At 37.3% G+C, this 18,397-nt stretch overlaps 1 protein-coding gene across 4 annotated transcripts in view; it reads left to right on the forward strand.

Moving 5' to 3' along the window:
• Positions 1-18,397, forward strand: part of EFHC1 (EF-hand domain containing 1) — a 71,257-nt gene that overhangs the window by 44,928 nt on the left and 7,932 nt on the right. For 2 of the 4 annotated variants that reach the window (XM_009241953.4, XM_054557633.2), the window contains 3 exons: positions 4,111-4,251; positions 12,941-13,154; positions 13,543-13,690. In XM_009241953.4, coding sequence (XP_009240228.4) covers positions 4,111-4,251; positions 12,941-13,154; positions 13,543-13,690 — 503 coding nt within the window. Of the gene's footprint in view, positions 1-4,110; positions 4,252-12,940; positions 13,155-13,542; positions 13,691-15,444; positions 15,572-18,397 lie in introns of those variants that run through there. The other 2 variants (XM_054557632.2, XM_054557631.2) reach the window with 2 other exon arrangements.

The raw sequence follows: 18,397 nt of genomic DNA on the forward strand, positions 1-18,397 counted from the left end.
AATGGACAAAGTATATGTAATACAGTAGTTCACAAAAGAAGAAATACAAATGACAAACAAATTATGAAAAGACCCTCAATCTAACTGATAATCAATGAAATAGAATGAAAATAATGATGTTTTTGGATCTGTTCAATTTTAAAAGATTCACAATATCCAGTGTTTGCCCTATATGAAGAAATGGGAATTTTCATATACTGTTTATAGGAAAGCCAATCAGGGTAAACTTTCTGAAAGGCAATTTGTTGTCTATTTTATTTTGAAAAAAATAAAATAGGCATTTTATTTTTATAAGTAAATAAAATATATATTTTCTGGCCGGGCACAGTGGCTCATGCCTGTAATCTAGCACTTTGGGAGGCCAGGGCAGGCGGATCCCTTGAAATCAGGAGTTCTAGACCAGCCTGGCCAATGTGGTGAAACCTTGTCTCTACTAAAAATACAAAAATTAGCCGAGTGTGGTGGTGCACACCTGTAATCCCAGCTACTCGGGAGGCTGAGGTACGGGAATCACTTGAACCTGGGAGATGGAGGTTGCAGTGAGCCAAGATCATGCCATTGCACTCCAGCCTGGGCAACAGAATGAGTGAGAGTCTGTCTCAAAATATATATATATAAAATATATAATATATATCTATATCTATATATATTATAAATCATATTGTTTATAATATATGATATTGGATGTATATGATAGGACACATACATAATATAGTTTATATTATGACATATAGATATAGATATATCTCATATCTTTTACCTGGAAATATACTTTGGGAACTCTAAAAATGTATATGGAAGAACGTGTATTGTAGCATTATTTATAAAAAAATAAAGTGTGAGGAGATTGACAAAATAAATGATACCCATTCATGAAATGGATGTATGAAAATACATGCATTCGTACAATTAAAAGACAATTAAAATACACCCATTCATACATGTGTGTAAAATATCACTGGGCCCTTTCTCCTCAAAAGAAAGGCATGAATAAAATTATGGAATGATTGAGTACCTCCAGCCAGGGCCCTGCCTTCCCCTCCAGCGGCTGCTCCTCTTGCTTGCAGTTGGCCTCCAGTCGTACTGAGTTCTCTGGTTCTACCAGTACAGCATCTTGTTTTACTCCCAGGAACTTTTGCTTGTGCTTTTCCTCCTTGAACCACTTTTCTGTTGTTCTTACACGCAGCTCTTTTTTATCCTCCAATACCCAGCGTAGGCTTCTTACCCAAGAAGTCTTTTCTAAAGCTCCATGTAGGGCTAAAAGCCTTTCATCTCTATTCCTGGGCTATTCTCTGCCTCCCTCTACTAGCACTTCTCTATTATATTAAATTATCTGCTAGTGAATCTTTTGTACTAGATTGTAACTCCCTTGAGGCCAAGGACTATGTCCTATTCATCTTTCTCTCCTAGTACCTAATACAGTGCCTAATAAATAGGAGGTATATAATATGTTTCTTGAACTGGACTGAAGAAAATTGGCTATGAAGGTGTTCTGCAAAAAGGAAGTGATGTCTTAGGCAAAACTTTTAGAAATAATATTTTATAGAAACGATTACAAAGAAGGATTTGGATTTTAGTATGCTGTGAGTTCCCAGAGGCAATACAATTTCTGGAAGGAAGTGTGGGTGATAGTACCTCTTGCTGTCAGTTTTTTCTCTGATAGATTTCTTTATCAGTGATGTGTTCATTGATTAAGAATGATGATAAACCCTCTCCTGGTGTATATGCATTGTGAAAAGAAAAAGAATTATGATAAACCCTCTGCCCCCAAGTTTCTTGGCAGCATTTGATGCAGTACACAGGGGAAAATACCATGAGAACAGATTTAGATTTTGATCAAGGAAACTATTTTACCACTTCAGTTTATAGATAAGGATGGTTATCTAACCAGGAGGTAGAGTAGTGAGAGATTGCAACATAGTGATGCCTTTTTCTTGGTGGGACTTTGACCTTTTTTTTTTTTTTTTTTTTTTTTTAGACAGGGTCTTGCTCTATCTCCTAGGCTGGAGTGCAGTGGTGCAATCTTGGCTCACTGCAACGTCCACCTCCCAGGTTCAAGCGATTCTTGTGCCTCAGCCTCCCCAGTAGCTGGGACTACAGGTCGTGCCACCACACCCAGCTAATTTTTGTATTTTCAGTACAGACAGGGTTTCACCATGTTGGCCAGGCTGGTCTGGAACTCCCTACCTCAGGTGATCCACCCACCTTGGCCTCCCAAAGTGCTAGGATTACAGGCATGAACCACCGCACCGGCCTGATCTGTCTTTTGAGCCAATGAAAGCTTTTGAGTCTTAGAATACCTCTGTTCCCCATCCTTATTACTATCATCTTTTTTTTCTCCTAACCTATCTTGAAGTAAAGAAAAGAGAGGGAAGCCCTGGATAAAGAGCAGAGGGGAACTGAAGATCTACTGTAGATTTTGGTTGGTTATTTTGCTCTATCCCAGCCCCTTTGTATAATAAAACTAATTTTATATAATAAAACATCTATACGTATGGCACATTAATTATAGTGTTTGGTCAGTTTCTTTCCCATACTTTCTCTATAATATATAGCTCTATAATAAACAAATTCCACCTGTCCATGAAATTTGTTAGAGATAAATAGAATGCCAATTACCAATCAGCAAATGCTTTTTAGTCATTATACCTCAGTCATTTTAACCCTAAATAACATAAATGGAAACCAGGGATAGGAATTTGTAGCAGAGTCTAGAGGGATAAAGCTAGAGACAAGCCAATGCAGGGATAGAAGTGGATATGAAATGGATATATTCAATTCGAGAGGTATGGCACTTGTAAGTCAAGCTTCTCTGCTAGATCAGGAATAAGTAAACATAAATGCAATAGCCAGATGTGTTTTCTGTCAGGCTGGCTCCATCTTGAGGCTTGCTGGTAGGGAAAAGAAAGAAACCAGAACTAGGAGAGCTAATCTGCTATGGAGACTGCCCCTGAAAGCAGTATCTGAAGGTTATGGTACTCTGGGGTTCTAAATGTACTACTAGCTTGGTTGAAGATGTCCAGACAGAAACTCTGGTAAGTGGATCATATGAGCAGGAGTATCTAGGAGTGATGATATCCATAGTCAGATGAGTGTTCATCTAGTTTACAACGGGACCCACCCAAGCAGTAGCTTGAAGTATGAGAAGCAAGATGCCAGGATACCATGCATATGGACTGATATTTAGGGAAGGTCTTTATTCCAGGCAGGGGAAGTGAGTATATTCAGGAAAAACAGGTAAAGTTTGTTAAAATACAATAGGAATTTGAGAAGAAGGCCCAGAGGCTTTATAGCTACCTTCTTATTGCAAAATCCTTCAACCCTCAGTGACCTCCCTACTGGCCCCTCAGCCAGGATGCTCTCATTGTGTGTTGTTGGTACAAGTGCAAAGCAAATTCAGATACCACCACTTTGCAGTTTCTGCCTAGCCTCCAGAGAAAACTCAGATGCTTAGCATGTAGGCCGTCAGCTCAGGATTCCTCTGTCCATAGTAACCTGTAAATTCACTGAGTAGTGGTTTTGCAATTGAAGCAAATTAGGTCATTTTCCATCTGCTAAATCCACTAGTCATATTCTAGCCATGATTATCACATTAACTACAGTCCCAGCAAGTGATTTTGGGGTCAGTGTTCCAAGTAGTACGCCGTGGACAAATTTAATAGTCCTTTGTTGTTAAAGAAATACTCTGTTATGGATGGTACTAGGGACTGTATGGACTTACTTGTTAAAGTGCCTGAAAATAATATATAAAAAGATTTTGTGGAGGTATATACAAGAGAAAATGTGTGCTACACAGGACCCTCACTGGGGTGGGACTAGGTCCTGCTTTTGTAGTAAGGGGTCAGTGGACATCAGCAATAGTTTCTCTCTAGCCCTGAGAGTTACTTTAGAGCATCATCAGTTACTTCTGTGATCAGTGAACATGATGCAAAATCCACAAAGAGGAAGGGTATAAGTGATATGTTATTTTTTCTGACTATATTTGTTTATGTAGAAAATATATTTGCATAAGTATTTTCTAGAGTTTTTTCTTTAAACTTATATTTACCTTTAATGTAATCTTAACACAAGTAGCATCTGCCTTACTTCTTGCTTCCTCTATATCTCCAGGAGCTGCCTCCTTATAACGGTTTTGGACTAGTGGAAGATTCTGCTCAGAATTGTTTTGCTCTCATTCCAAAAGCTCCAAAAAAAGATGTTATTAAAATGCTGGTGAATGATAACAAGGTGCTTCGTTATTTGGCTGTACTGGTGAGGCTAATTTTTATGTACTAAAGATTCTCTTCTATCTCAGTACTGTGTACAATTGTTTATTTTGTCTGTAAGCTGTAGATTAACAGCTGTCAGAGTTATGTGTTGACTCAACCAACCATTGTATCTAGTACCCAGCCTTCAGGGAGGTTGGATAGTATTAAGTATGGTGTCCCTGAACTAAGACCTAGATCAAATCCTATCTCTCCCAAGAATCTTTCTTAAGATCATTAATCTCTCACTCTTACACCTCAAATGTTGACAGACCTTTTGCCTCTTTTATTAAGTAACTATGAAATTGCTTAATATTCAAACCATGTGTGTATCTGTGTGGCTTTTTGGTATACTGTGATTTCCTTGAGGTTAGGGACCATGTCTTAGTAAGTTTTGCGTTTATCTGTGATATCTTGCCTGATATCTTGAGAGGTTATGTGACTAATAGTTAAGAGCATGGAGTTAGAAATAGACATACACTCAAATTCTGCATATCCCATTAATTAGCAGAATTGTATGAGAGAAGTTACTGATAGAAATTCAAAGTATAAGGTCTTTAAAATGGAAAAAAAATGTAGAATAGGAACCTAACCATTTTATTAGAAATATGGACATAAATAGCGGAAGTTGAAATAAGTTATATCTGGGAATAGGAATTAGGAGCTGGCGGTAGGAGGTGTCAGGTGACTTTTCAAACTATATGCATGTATTTGAAAAGATAAAAACTAAGCTAAAGACAGCTGAATAATAGATTTTAGAAAACGATTGCACAAAGCTTGAAATAAAAAGAGAGTTCTGGCTAAAAACAAAATTTTTTTAAGAAAACAACAAAACAGCAAAATGTAGGCCAACTAGAACACTCTCCATAAGAATTCTGACCAATAAAGGTTTTGTAGTACTAGATTCTTTCAGTTACTGTTAAAATTCAAGCGGCTTGTTGAATTATTATATGGTAACTATAACTCCTTAAGGGCAGGAATCATGTCTTTCTAGACTTTGTAGGTACTCATTAACTTTTGCCTTCATTCAGTAGGCAAAAGAATTTATTTCTGCATACATTATCCATGAGTAAGGCAATACAATATTGTACCCATTTTATGTTTCAAAACTTAAGAAACAGAAAGGCTATTTGTCTTGTCCCGGGTCCAGTGCTGCTTAGACAGGGGTAGGACTAGAACTCAGCCTTCTGGCTTTCAACCCAGTATTCTTTTGATGAAGAACCAGTATAATACTTAGGATTAGAAAAGGGAAAGGAACTCCTATGAGTTTATAAACTGCAAAATTGTAAGCTTACCTTTGATAATGAAAAACCTGGAAAAATTAATACAAAGTTGATTACAAAAATGGCTATGAATAGTGTTAGATATTGCTAAATGAGGAGAAAAGATAAATTTCTTTTGATTGCAGCCTTCTGTACTCACAAGTAACCTGGTCAAACATGATATATCACAAAAAGTTAAAGCATTTACAGAGGGCTTCTATTTCTAGCAATGATAGACCAAATAATTTGGATCAGCACTCTTGCTGAGGTGTGTGTTTGTGTGTATGTGTATGCGTATGTGTATGTGTATGTGTATGTGTGTTAGCACTTGAAGGTGTGGAACAAATAGCAAGATGTGAAGAATCATAGAGCAAGAACCAGGGGAACACTGAGAACCACAGAAGTGAACCTGACATTTGGGTTCATTTTTCCGCTAGGCGTATTTGCTGATTCCAGAAGACCCACCTGTGAGGACAAACATTGGAATCTATTTAGGGCCTGTCAAAGGCAGAAGCTCCTGGTAAACCCTCTGTGCTTAAGTCTGTCTGTAGCTAATCTTTGAAGAGACTATTGTCTGGCTTTGAATTATCATAGTCCCTGATTGTCTCAGTTTTACAAATCAGATTAAGGTGATCCTGGATTATAATAACCCCAGGTGACTGTCAGAAGCAAACAAATTCTCTGCAGATGACATCATTTTCAGCTTCAATTTATTTCTACAATTTTAAAAATACAATGTGTGGCACTCACAAAAACAATATTAATAATACAATGTTCAGAAACAAGACAAGATAACATAAAGAAAAGTGACCAGAAATAAGAGACAATAGAATATACTTATAGGGATTTCAGGTAGTGGCACTATGAAACTTAAACTTAAGCCAGGAGCAGTGGCTCACACCTGTAATCCCAACACTTTGGGAGGCCAAGGAGGGCGGATCACTTGAGGTCAGGAATTTTGAGACCAGCCTGGCCAACATGCTGAAACCCTGCGTCTACTAGAAAAATACAAAAATTAGCCAGGCATGGTGGCATGCACCTGTAATCCCAGGTACTCAGGAGGCTGAGATACAAGAATCACTTGAACCCGGGAGGCGGAGGTTGCAGTGAGCCAAGATTGCACCGCTGTACTCCAGCCTGGGCGACAGAGCAAGACTCCATCTAAAAATAAAATAAAATAAATAAATAAATAATAAAATTAAAAAAAATTTTTTTAAACGTTTGTTTACCATGTTTAAGGAGATAAAGAATAAGATTGAGAATTTCAGCAAAGAATGAGAAATAAGCCAAAAAAGTCTTATTTCAGTTTTGAAAAATCATCACATTAACAGAATAAAAGAGAAAAGTTAGATTTTGAAAAGCATTTGCTAAAATCAATCTAATATGATTTAAAAATAAAACTCACATATACCCCTGAACCTGAAATAATAGTTTAAAAAAGTAAAAATGAAAGAAAACAAAACTTTTAATAAAAAAAAAGAATAAAAGAGAGTTTCCTTAATCTGTTAAAGGTTATGTATGAAAAGTCTACTGCAAACGACTTACTTAGTGATGAAATGTCGAAAGGGTACTTTCTGAGATTAGGAACAAGGCAAGACTGCTATCACCCCTTCTGGTCCACATTGTTCTGTTCTGGAAGTCCTAGCTGGAACAGTGAAACAGGAAGCGAATAAACAAGTATATGGATTGAAGAGGAAAAAATAAAATTGTCATTATCCAAAATGAACAATTGTATATATAGAAAATAAAGAATCTATCTTCTACATTAGGGAAGTCAATATACAAATAGCAACAAAGAAAACATAAAGTTAAAAAATACCATTTACTATAGCATCAAAAATATTAAATTCCTAGGTATAAATTAAATTCCTTGGTATAATATTTTAGGTGTTACATACAAAATATATGTAACACCTAAAAGATGTATCTTTATCGTACAAGAGATATGTAATATCTTTTACATACAAGAGATATGTAATATCTTTTACATACAAAAGATATGTAACATCTTTTACATACAAAAGATATGTAACACCTAGGTTACATATGTAACACCTAGGTTACATGTGTAACACCTAAGTGTTACATATCTTTTAGGTGTTACATACAAAAACACTTTAGGTGTTACATATCTTTTAGGTGTTACATACAAAAGATATGTTACATACAAAAAATATGTAACACCTAAAATATTATTGAGAGAAAATTAAGAAGACCTAAATAAATGAAGGGATATACCATGTTCATTGGCTAGAAAATTCAGTATTATAAAAATATTTTCCCCAAATTGATCTATGGTTTAAAAGTAATTACAGTCAAAAAATCCAAAAATGTTTTTATTTTTACAGACAAATTGATTCTATAAGTGGAGAGGCAAAGCACCAGGAATAGCCAAGATACTGTTGGAGAAGAGCAAGATTAGTGGATTTTGCTCACAAAAATATCACTCTGTATTAAAAGTCACAGTAATTAAAATAACATGTTATTGGTGCAAGGATAGACAAACCAATGGAACAGATAAGACAGCCCAGGAAAAGACATATGACAAATACAGCACTGCAGAGGGGCTGGGAAAGGAAGATGTTTCTAATCAGTGATATCAAACAATTAGATATTCATGTAACAAAAAAGAAGAAAATTTGACCTCCATCTCACTCCAAAAGTGGAGATCAAGTCTAGGTAGATTGAAAATCTAAATGTGAAAGGTAAAACAATAAAACTTCTTAGCAATAAATAATCTTAACATTATAGTAGGGAAAGATTTATTTAGTCGGATACAAAAAAACAGTCATGTTTTAAAAATGGATAAATGGCTGGGCGCAGTGGTTCATGCCTGTAATCCCAGCACTTTGGGAGACCAAGGTGGGCAGATTGCCCCAGCTCAGGAGTTTGAGACTAGGATGGCCAACATGGTGAAACCCTGACCCTACTAAAAATACAAAAAATTAGCTGGGCATGATAGTGCATGCCTGTAGTCCCAGCTACTTGGGAGGCTGAGGCAGGAGAATCACTTGAGTCTGGGGGGCGGAGGTTGCAGTGAGCTGAGACTGAGCCACTTCACTTCAGCCTGGGTGACAGAGCGAGGCTCTGTCTCCTAAATAAATAAATAAATAAATTAATTAAATAAAATGGATAAATTTGATTATATTAAGATGAAGAATTTCTGTTCTTCCAAAAAACACCATTAAGAGTGTAAAAAAAAGGCAAGCTTCAAGTGGGAGCAGATGTTTCATACAGAAATCAACCAAGACCTTATATTCAGAATATATAAAGAACACTCTGAAATCATTAAGAAAAATGAGCAAGAAACTTGAACAGGCATTTCACAAAAGAGGATATCCAAGAGGCAACTAAACATATAAGAAGGGCCAGGTGCAGTGACTCACACCTGTTTTCCCAGCACTTTGGGAGGCCGAGGCAGGAAGATCGCTTGAAGGCAGCCTGGGTAACATAATGGGACCCTATCGCTACAAAGATAAAAAAAATAAGTTAATTGGGGTTGGTGGCATGTGCCTATAGTCCCAGCTACCTGGGACACTAAAGTGGGAGGATCACTTGAACCTAGGAGTTCAAAGCTGCAGTGAGCTATGATCCTGCCACTGCACTTCAGCCCGGGCAACAGAGACTCTGTCTTTAAAAATATGTACATATGAGAAGTTGCTTAGCTTCATTAGTAACTAAAGAAATGCAGATTACAATCATAGTGAGTTGCCTCTACCCACCCATCAGAATCATTAATATGTTGATGAGAATATGGAACCATAGGAACTCTCATACTCTTTACTAAGAGAGTATACCCACTTTGTAAAACAGTTTGGCATAATATATTTACTAGATTGTGCTAAGGGTGCAATATATGTACACCAAAAGATAAGAATGTTTATAATAGCATAATTCATAATAGCAAAAATAGACCTAAATGTCTACCTACAAGAGACTGGATAAGTTATGGTATATTTGTGTCATAATTTGATTTCTGTTCAATGAAAATTAATGAACTACAGCTACTAATAACAACATGGCTAAATCACATAAACATAATTTTGAATGTAAAAATCCAGACACAAAAGAATGCACACATATTATGTAATTTCATTTGTATGAAGATTAAAAAGCAGACAAAACTTTATGGATGTCTGCTTTGTAGCAAAACTAAAGAAAACCATACAATTCAAGGCAATGGCCTGTTTGGTGGGGGAAGGATAGAATATTGATTGGGAGGTTCTGTCAGCGTTCTGTTTCTCAACCTGGATGGTGGTTATATGGGTGTTCACTTTATTAAAATTCTTTCGGCTGTGCATTTTGATATTTTTATTATTGTTTTGGGGTTTTTTTTTGCAGTTTTCTCTCTGTGTTACTGCTCACAGTAAAAAATTTTAAAAGAAAGCCAACAGAACTATTAGTAAAGAAATAGTGGATATCTTTATGTGGGCAGGAAAAAAGAAGTGATATTCTGGTCATGGTAATTTTCAGATGTTTTCCCCTGACCTATTTGGTGAAATAGAGAATGTATTCATTAGACTCATCACAAAAGTTCTTGAGGAAGAAAGGGTGCTTGACAATAAGGGGAAAAGGTTTACGAGTGAGGTGGGGACTTCAAAAGAAAATATATGGACATTCAAAAAGAAAGGAGTATGCTACAGAAATGATCAGAGACAAATTAATTAAATCCCATGGAGGTCAGACAAAGACACTGGATGTGTTCTGGGAAAATAACATATACTAAATCCTAGTAGACTATTGGTGCCTAAGTAAAAATATGCTGGTAAACTCTCTGGGACTGAGAGTGGAGTGCTGGCTGAGAAACTTGGCAAAGCTTTGGAAGAACATAAGAAACATGATTTGAACCGTGATCTTCAAAGCAGCTGAATGTCTTCTAAGAGATACGCAAGACAGTACCATCTGTGGTGTTTGTTAAGAAAATATTACAGCCTCTGTTTATTTTGTTTACTATGAGTGCATTTATTTTATAGCCTCTGATATTTTTATATGTGCCTTTTAATGCACAAACTATATTTATATAGAAGAACATATGTTTAATTATTAATTCATTCAACAAATATTGAAGGACTACTCTGGGCTAGATATGGTTCTAGATACCAAAGGTACAGTGGAGAACAAGATAGACAAATATTTGCTCTCATGGAGCTTACATTCTAGTTGACATTCTAGTCAAATAAATACATCGTATAAGGATAGGTAGTAACATGTGCTGTAAAAAATAAAATGAGACAGAGAATGATGGGGAAGGGGCTCATTTATATCAGCAGAATGGGGAAAGCCTCTCTGAGGAGGTCGTAGCAGAGCAGAAACCAAACGAATAGCTGAGGGAGCCAGCCAGGGGAATATCTGAGAGAGCTTCATGTAAGACCGAGACAGTGTGCAGTGAATGGAGGGCAAAAAGGTGGAATGACAGGTCGGGGGCCAGTCAGGGCTCTGCAACCAGTGGTATAACGAGGCCAGAGGAATAGGCTGATGGGAGCAGTCCAGGTAACAAGAAAGTATAGATAACAAGCTGCAGAGAATTTAAAAATAAAATCAACTAAAAATTGGTCTGTTTCTTCTTATTATCATGTGCCTGTAATTCTAAACAACATCAGTGATACTCATCCCCAAAGGGATGGCTCCTCCATACAGTAGAATTTCAGTTAATTAATGTAAAAGAAAAGTGGGAAGTAGAAAAATTATCATTAGGCACACACTGCTGTAATCACGGTTGCAGATAAGATCCAGCAATGGCTGCTAAAATTAGTGGGAAAACCTTTGAGGAGAAACAGGATTCCCATAATCTCAAAACATCTCCCCCAAGATGTTTTGTAATTGCAAAGGGAAATATGGTAACTTTAAGGGAAGAAATCCAGCAGAAACCTTAACCAAGTGATCAAGGTCAGTGTTATCCATAATAAGATATATTGACATCATAAACTCCCTGGTATACACCAAAGACATGATATCTTTTCTGGGATACTTTTGCCAAAAATGCAAAAATGAGATGCCTGAGGAACATTCAAGAAAATAATTGATGAGTAGTCTTCAAAAGCATCAAAGTCATGAAAGAGAAGGGCAGATTGAGGAACTATCTATCACATATTGGAGGAGACTAAAGAGAAATAACTAAATGCAATGTGGCATCCTGGATGGGATCCTGAAACAAAAAGAGCATTTGTGAGAAACAGGTGAAATTTGAATAAGGACCATAGTTTATTTACTAATATTGTACTATTGTTATTTTCCTGGTTCAGATAATTGTACTAATGGCTATATAGGATGTTAACATTAGGAGAACCTTGGTGAGGGGAGTGAGAATTCTCTGTAATATTTACGCTTTTCTATAAATGTAAACCTCATTCCCAATAAAGACAATAATTTTTTTTAAGTTTTATAGTACTCTTTCCTGCCATAGTAAACCATTACCATTGTCCCCTCCAACCCGCTGGTATGCCCCTGCTTAGGAGTTTGTGTTTTATTCTAAGTGTGATAGAAATTCTTTGAAGGTTTGAGAGCAGAGGAGTGATATGATTTGATTTTTATTAACTATATTGTGGTGGTTTATTTAACATTTATATTTTTATTACATGGGTGTACAATCCAAATGATTTGGAGACTATTAGATGAAGGAATGATATGAGAAAATTATTTCACTAAGAGAAAAATCTAATGACTTCTTTAATAGATGAGGAATTATTACACAAACAATCCCATGGTCTTAATGAGAAGATGTGCTACAGTTACAATATGAGCAGATTTTAGTCAGGAATAAGCAAATCTGTATTAAGGTTTGTTGGGACTGGAATTTCTTCCTTAGGGGTTGTGTGATCACTCTGCAATTTGATTTATAAAAAGTCTTGTCTACAAGGTAGTTTCTCAGAATCACTTTCAATTCTTTGATTTTATATTACTCTTATCCCTTCTTTTTGAATTTTATTTTTTACATTATGTATATAAACTGATTTGCTTAAAAAATAAAACCTTGCATAATCATCTTAGTGTTCATGAAGTTGAACATAATGTCAGCCAACAGGTCTCAACTAGCAGCCTGTGGTCAGAATGTAGCCCAAATATATGTTCTAGTATACTGTGTTTGGGCTTCATGGTGCTTTAAAAGAGTTGGAGTCAGTACTTTAAAATCAGAGGTTTAAAATAATAATCCACATTTTTATCTTTTGAAAAACTGAAAGATCTAGCAACATTGGGCCTACATTCTCACAAGGCAACAATTGAGTTGAGTTGGTGCGGCCTCCCTTGGGAAGCCTCCCTTAGATGAGGCATGTTCTTCCCAGAGGCACCAGAGTTTCCCCGTAGATGGTTTGTTTATATTGTAAGAACCCAGACTGCTTCATTTATATCCTATACCTGGCCCCTATAGGCATTTAAGTTTGCACATCTGCATAGACCATGAACCTTCATAATATCCTCTTTTCTTCACCTTTGTAGGAATCCCCCATCCCAGAAGACAAAGACCGCAAATTTGTCTTCTCTTACTTTCTAGCTACCGACATGATCAGTATCTTTGAGCCTCCTGTTCGCAATTCTGGTATCATTGGGGGCAAGTACCTTGGCAGGACTAAAGTTGTTAAACCATACTCTACAGTGGACAACCCTATCTACTATGGCCCCAGTGACTTCTTCATTGGTGCTGTGATTGAGGGTAGGTCTAAACACAGTCCAGAATTTCCTACTGGCTGCCTGAATGAGTTCTTAATTGGAATTTAATTCATTTAACCCTTATAAGAGGCAATTAGATTGTATTGCAACTGAGATAAAGCTACTATCCTTGTATATATGGTATAATGTGTTAATCGCCTTCCTAATCAATTAAACTCTAAGTTGATTGCATTTGTTGGCTACAGATGTCGACAATAAGTTTTGTAAATACTGCGCAAACAACTGCATATTAGTATGTCATTTAAAGAAAGCTCATTAGTTTCTGTCATAAATGCATACCTGTGAATTTATCATTGAGGGTTAATACTATTTTACGCCTGATTGCATGAGAGAACATCACCAAGCTAAGTGTGTTGCTACCTTCTCTCCAGTGTTTGGTCACCGGTTCATCATCCTTGATACAGACGAGTATGTTTTGAAATACATGGAGAGCAACGCTGCCCAGTATTCACCAGAAGCACTCGCATCAATTCAGAACCATGTCCGAAAGCGAGAAGCACCTGCTCCAGAATCAGAAAGGTGTGTGTTTGATTGCTAGGGTTTGGCACACTCAAGATATTCAGGAAGTAATTCTTGAGAAAACAAATGAGTAATCACATTTTAGATTTTCCGATTTCTCTCACCAGGTGGGAATTATTAGATATAAACAGAAGGTTCCCTATGTCAGTGTAATAACTAGTAACTTAGAACTTTTTCAACTTCATTTATTTAGCAAATACAGTTGACCCTTGAACAGTGTGGGAGTTAGGGTTACCAGCCTCCCTCCACAGCTGAAAATTCATGTATAACTTTTGACACCCCAAAACTTAACTACTAATAGCCTACTTTTGACTGTAAGCCTTACTGATAACATAAACAGTTGATTAACACATATTTTCTGTCGTGTGTATTGCATCCTGTATTCTTACAATACAGTAAGCTAGAGAAAATAAAATTAAGAAAATCATAAGAAAGAGAAAATTATTTACTATTCATTAAGTGTAAGTGGATCATCTTAAAGGTCTTCATCCTCATCTTCGTGTTGAGTAGGCTAAGAAGGATGTGTTGGTTTTGCTGTCTCAAGGGTGGCAAAGCAGAAGAAAATCCAGGTTTCAGTGGGCCTGTGCAATGCAAATTCTTGTTCAAGAGTCAGCTATAATTATTAAATGCCTATTATGTGTCAGAGACTATCACCAGGCCCTTGGACTTTTATCAGTAAACAAAATAGACAAGAAGTTGCTGCCCACATTGAGTTGATCTTCCAAGCAGCAGGAGATAGACAATAACACAAATAAATTATACAGTATATTGGGTGATGAATGCTGTAAAAATTGGAGCAAATTAAGAGTAATAAATGTTTCTGGAGAGTGGCAGTAGGTTGTGAAGGTAGGTCAGGGTAGGTGGTTATACCTTGAGGTGACATTGAACAAACACTTGAGGGGAGTTAGCTGGGTGGATTTCTGGAGGAAGTGCTTTTCAGGAAGAGGAAATGGTGCATGCAAAGGCCCTAAATACTAGCATATTTTACTTAAAGTACTCAAGGAACATTGGGAAGAAGTAGGCCAGTGAGGGTGGCTGAAATGGAGTGAGTGAGAGGAAGAGGAGTAGGAGATGGAATTAGAAAATTAACAATGGGCTAGATTGTGTAGGACTTAATAGGTCTTTGGAAAGGTGCTGGCTTTTTTCTCCGAATGAAATGAGCCATTGGGAGCAGGGGCATCTGAATAGAGGAGTTGCAAGATTTGACATATATTTTAAAAGAACTATCCTGGCTGTTGTGTTGAAAATAGATTAGGAGAGAGATTAGTTAAGAGACTATTGCAGTATTCCAGGCAAGAGAGGATGATGTCTGGGCCCAGGATGGTGGTATCAGTGGAGGTGGGGAGAAGTGGTCTGATTTGGATATATTTTGAAGGTAGCACCAATTGGACTTCAGACAGATTTTCTAGGGGATGTGAGGGGAAAAGAATAGTTAAGGATGACTCCAAGATGTTTGGCGTGAGCAACTGGAGGAAGAAATTGTGATCACCTGAGATGGGGAAGATGTGGGATGTGGGTAGAGCAGTTGCATCCTTTGTTGGTTGGGGTGGGGATTTCAGTTCTGGATATATCATATATTAGGTTTAAGACAGCCAAGTAGAGAGCATATAGTCTGTTGGATATGTAAATCTGGAGTTTGAGTGAGAGGTCTGGGCTGGCGATGTAAATGTGGGAGTTGTTGGCATATAGTGATATTTTAGGCTGTGAAACTGCATGATCTCTCTCTCTCTCTCTCTCTCTCTCCGTCTCGACAGGATCTCGCTCTGTACCCAGGCTGGCATGCAGTGCCAATAGTGGAATAATAGCTCACTGCAGCCTTAAACTCCTGAGATCCTCCCACTTCAGCTTCCCAAGTAGCTGGAACTACAGGTGCACGCCACTATTCCTAGCTAATTTTTAAATTTTCAGTAGAGACAGGGGTCTCAGTTTGTTGCCCAGAACTCCTGGGCTCAAGTGATTCTACCTCCTTGGCCTCCCAAACTGTTAGGATTACAGGCATGAGCCATTGCTCCTGGCCTGGATGAAATCTCTAAAGGAGTTAGTGTAGCTAAAGAAAAGAATGGTTCTAAGAACTAAGCTCTGGGGTCCACCAACACTTACAGTTAAGGAGACTGAAAAGGAAAACCAATAAAGCAGGAAGAAAATGCGGTATCCTGGATGCCAAATGAAGGGGTAGCATAGGACTGTAAAAAATAACATGCAAAACAATTTTAATAATCAAACGGAAAATGTACAATTGTTCTGTGCCCTTTAAAAATTTTTGTCACTGCCAGGCGCAGTGGCTCATGCCTGTAATCCCAGCACTTTGGGAGGCCGAGGTGGGTGGATCCTGAGGTCAGGAGTTCAAGACCAGCCTGACCAACATGGTGAAACCCCGTCTCTGCTAAAAATACAAAAAAATTAGCTAGGCATGGTGGTGCGCACCTGTAATCCCAGCTACTCAGGAGGCTGAGGCAGGAGAATCACTTGAACCCAGGAGGCAGAGGTTGCAGTGAGCCAAGATTGCGCCACTACACTCCAGCCTGGGCGACAGAGCAAGGCTCTGTCTCAAAAAAAAAAAAAAAAAAAAAAAAATTTGTCACAACATTAAAAACTTTGATGGTTATAAATGTATAAGGACATGAAAAAATAGTAAAGCTAATTTTTACTTAGCACATTGTAATTTAAAACATTGATAACATTAAGAATTAAAGTGTTTTATTTCTTTATAAAAACTTTATCAAAAGTGGTTTGAGCAGCACTTGCCTACTTCTCATTGTATAACTTATGATGCAGACTGAACATCTGTTCTATGCCTTGGTGAATTGTCATATTCCTGTTTAAGACTGGATCAACTTCCAACATTTTATGATTTTTGCTTTCAATGTTATAAAATATGTCTTAGACTTCCTTTAATAAGAATGAGATATCTCTGAGCATTCTTTTAATGTGAAGCATTTTACAGGCATCTGGGATATCTTCATTCTTTTCATTACAACCACTTTTCTCATTTATGTTGATAGGTTTGCCTTCACCAGTTTCCACTGGCTGCACATCCAGGGTCTCTTGAAAGGCAGCTGTGTCGACATTCCTACAGTCAGCTTTCTCTTCTATAACTCCATTTATATTTGACTTGAATTCACTTCTTGCATCTTTGCTGTACTTTCATCCTTATTGACCAATTCTTTCTTCTGATTTTCCGTTTTTGTAAAATACAGTTTGTGTATCACTGAGAGACAAGGGGACAACATAGCTACACACTTTACTGTCTGTGTGAACTATAAAACAAATATACAGTGACTAGTCACCAACAGACTTTGAAAGAAGTGATGTAATTGTCACTGATTGTGATATGCATCTGTTTAATTACATTGTAGTTAGTGGACTAAAGTCCTGACAGATAAGTTTGTACTTTATGCAATTACTCATAGTTAATAACTGTGTTAACTGAAATTTGAACCATGTTGTTGGGGGAATGGGTTATTTTACTAAATGGTGGTAATCGAAATTCATGGGTCTTGGAACTGTGCAAACTGAGAAATGCCTTCATATCAAGGAAGACAGACTTGATGGAGGACAGGTGAGCTTCAAAATTAGGGCTCAACCAGGGAGAATTATTGGCTTTTCCCAAGAAAGAATTCCAGGGAGAGCTGGTGCTGTTAAACAGCAACTGTTTTTAAGCAACAGTGTGCAGCAGCAGCTGAGGTTCTGCTCCTTGTAGAGTAGGGATACCCCATAGGCATTGTGCCCAGAATTGTAGCTCAAAGGCAGTTCTGTACTCATATTATGCAGAAATTTCCAGGAAAAGGGTGGTAACTTCCAGGTGTTTGCGTCGTTGCTGTGGAAAGGGGTGGTTACTTCCGGATGTTGTCATGGCAATGGTAAACTGATATGGCACATTGGTGGGCATGTCTTATGAAAAGCCGTCTCTGCCCCAGACCTATTTTAGCTAGTCCTCAATCTGGTCCTGTGTCCGAGCCGAGCCTCCAGAGTCGAGTCCCACTTCCTACCTCAGAATGATTCATTATGTCAAATAGGGATTTAGCAATATTAAGGGAATTGGGGACCTTGGAGACCTTAATGAGGAGTTTCAGTGGAATGGGAATACGGGGAAAACCTGATGGCAGTAGATTTAAGAGAGAATGGGAGAGAGGAATTCTGGATCAGAGTGGAGACTACTCTTTTGGGGAGGTTTGGTGCAAAGGACAACAGAGAAATGGGGCAGCAGCTAGCAGAGAAAGTGAAGTCAGGAGAAGGTTTTGTTTTATTTTGTTTTCGCTTTTGTTTTAACATAGAAGAAATGGCATGTTTGTATGTTAATGGGAATGATTCCATAGAGAGGAAAACATTGATAAGTGTGTGAGAGAGCGGGGAGAATTTCTGGAGTTTGTGAGAGGATGGGGTTTAGTATGAGTGGTGGAATTGGCTTCAGATAGAAGCACCAACCATTAACCTAGGGCAGTATTTCTCAAACTTTCAGGTCTCGAGACACCTTTACACCCTTAAAAATTATTGAGGGCCCCAAAGAGTTTTTATGTGTTTATATCTATTGCTATTTAGCATATTAGAAATTATATCTGAAAAATTTTCAAATATTTATTTTGAAAACAATAAACCCATTTCATGTCAACACAAATAACATAATTTTGTGAAAAAAACTATTTTTACAAACAAAAAAAATTTAGTGAGAAGAGTGATATTGCTTTACATTTTTGCAAACCTCTTAAT

Source organism: Pongo abelii, chromosome 5 (assembly GCF_028885655.2).
Source record: "Pongo abelii isolate AG06213 chromosome 5, NHGRI_mPonAbe1-v2.0_pri, whole genome shotgun sequence".
NCBI lineage: Eukaryota > Metazoa > Chordata > Mammalia > Primates > Hominidae > Pongo > Pongo abelii.